Source organism: Emiliania huxleyi, assembly GCF_000372725.1.
Source record: "Emiliania huxleyi CCMP1516 unplaced genomic scaffold EMIHUscaffold_334, whole genome shotgun sequence".
NCBI lineage: Eukaryota > Haptophyta > Isochrysidales > Noelaerhabdaceae > Emiliania > Emiliania huxleyi.
The window spans coordinates 31115-33617 of record NW_005199487.1 but is presented as its reverse complement, the minus strand read 5'-3'; the positions used below and the strand labels follow the sequence as shown (position 1 = coordinate 33617).

Sequence of the window (2503 nt, the reverse complement as noted above, 5' to 3'; positions counted from 1 at the left end):
TCGCTGTTGGCCAGCATCTGCTTGCACAGGTTGTCAACAGACTTGGCAGAGACCTTGTGGCAGCCGCGGTCCATCTGCCAGGTGACGGCTCCGCCGGTGCCTTTGCAGGCCTTTGCGCCGGGTGTGAAGTCGTTGCCGTGCTTTTGCCCCGTGGTGGAGCCCTGCGAGGGAGCGGTCGCGGCGCGTGGCTTCACCACAAGAATATGGACTGTGGAGCTCAGAAGGGAGCGGAAAGAGCCTGGTAGATGGCCACGTCAGTCACGAGGTCCGGATGCCAGCCCTCCATCATATTCCACTCCGGGTAGTCATATGCGGCGTCATTGACCACCATAACGACCATCCCTTGGACACCAATCTTGGCCGTACCGTCAAGGACGGCCGCCACAGCGTCTCCAGGGTCCATGTCGGCTTCGTTGGCCTTGCAGAGCACGCCTGTTCAGATCGTCACGGCCAGTCACTCGCGGGTAGGAAACGGAAAAGAGATGATAGCACGCGTGTCAGCGTGTCAGGCAAGGGGCGAGGGGCCGGGATTGTGGGAGGCGGACGGCGGCACCGTCCATGAAGTGCGACTGCATCTGCCAGGGGGTGCCGCAGGCGCCCAGCGAGGAGTGGGGCCAGTGGATTTCGTAGGTGAAGCCCACGTGCCTACAAGTTCTTGAATAAGTTAGCGACGGCTCCTTCGACGGCGGTGGCGACGGCTGCATGTCGCATGTCGGTGCAGTACTCCCAGTCGTACTCAGTTGTCCACGCCGGATCATTCTAAGGGGAGTCGGGGAGCAACAAACGAGACTCGATACGCCGCGCCACAGTTGGGCAGTGCGCAGTTGGGCACAGGCAGGGCTACGGAGGAGCAACGCCTCGTCGTAGCCTGGGCAAAAGTTGCCTGGGTCGATATCGTCGTGCTCGCCGAGGGGGACGGCACCTTTGACATTGCCGTAGCCGTAGCCGTGGCCTGGCACGACATTCGCGCCGTGGGCCTTCGGCTTCGTCTTTCCGTGCTGCTCCATCCACTCCTCGCCGTCAATGTCATACGTGCCAACGTTCTTGTGCTCGGCGCCGAGGTGCCAGTGCACGTTGACGACGCACATACCCGCCTCGTTGAAATGCGTTTCAACGGGAGAGAGGGTTGCGTCAAGCAGGCCAGACGACCCCACCGTAACGTCCTGCGGAGCGAGCGGCGGGATTTAGCGAGAGTCCCCTCTCACCACCCCCTCTCGCCCTCCACCGCCCTCGCCGCCCTCACCGCCCTCGCCGCCCTCATCGCCCTCGCGCCATCCATCCCCCGCCGCGTGCGAACGAAGCCGCCACCACCGCTGTCCGCACCGCGAACGCACCGCGCCGGATTGAACATTGGGTCCAAAGGCACTCTCCTCGCCACAGTCGATTTGATGCAAAGCGTCCTCGATCGGTCCCTTGCCGCCCTCAAGGTCCGGGTTGTCGTCGCGCAGTCCGTGCCAGAGGCAAATGTTGTTCACCCAGGGGGTCTGATCGTCCTCGCAGACGAGCGGGGTTGCGGAGAAGCCGCAGGAGACGAGGCCGAAGGACAACATATATGTCTGTGTATGCGCCACTATGACAATGCGGCAACGAGGCCGATGGACGGTTGGCCGATTAGGACCTTTACAAGTTGGATCCAGCCTCGTTTGATGCTGCGTTTCAGTTGTGTTGAACAAATATTTTTTCCAGTGTACGTGGCTCTTGAGCACTTGAGCACTGGATAGGGTCGATTCCGCATGGTACGGGACCCCTCGATCGTCTCGCCCTCCCTCACTGCACAAACACGAACACGTGAACAGGGCATAAACATCATTTTGCAGGGGCTCCAGGCCCCAAATGACGTGTGAGTGTTAGAGTTGTTTGGTATTGCTAAAAATCTCTCTCTCACTGCACACTCACTGGTGTGTTCATTGGGGGGGGTCATAACAAACACGGTGCAGGATCGAGGTGCACGCTGCTGAAGCAGTATCGTCCCCTCTCTCCCCAACGGCGATGGCGGTGTGACCGATCGAGCTACAAGAGGAGCTTGTTCAGCAGGATCTGGGATAGCCTGGCGCACTACCTCACTGGGCCTGAGACCGCCGAGACAGCATCCCATCACCCCTCCGGGCTTGCGTGGGGTCGAACCACTCCGGGATGGGCAAGCCCATGTTTTTATTTCAGTTCCCCTCGCACCTGCGAGAGTAGGCAGAGGTTACATGGTCTATCTCAAGCGGCGCCGTGGCAGGGGGGGGGGGGGTCAACAGAGGGCAGGGGGGGGGGGGGGACAAGCAGGGGCTGAACGATAACAAGCACAGGCATAGCAACTCTTAAACGTACTCCACGCTCAAAGACCAACACCCGCAAGAAATCCAAACACACCCATAGATACCGCCCCGCAACGACCCCCTCCCGGAAGTCAGTTACTCTCGCCAGCCCCCTCCTTGACCCGGCCTGCCTCCCTTTGGCTGCGTGCCTTCTGCTTGCCCCTCGGGCGCCGTCTCCCAATCCCCACCCCCCGCCCCAC

The 2503-nt window shown here is 61.1% G+C and overlaps 1 protein-coding gene across 1 annotated transcript; it reads right to left on the bottom strand.

Annotated features, from left to right (window-relative positions):
• Positions 1-217: 217 nt before the first annotated feature.
• On the bottom strand, positions 218-1550 carry EMIHUDRAFT_241514 (hypothetical protein; the record flags this gene model as incomplete). The annotated part of the gene is made up of 4 exons (XM_005773561.1): positions 218-432; positions 554-645; positions 808-1163; positions 1335-1550. 4 exons carry the CDS (start codon positions 1548-1550, stop codon positions 218-220), a joined length of 879 nt encoding a protein of 292 aa, XP_005773618.1.
• Between the last annotated feature and the right edge of the window lie 953 nt (positions 1551-2503).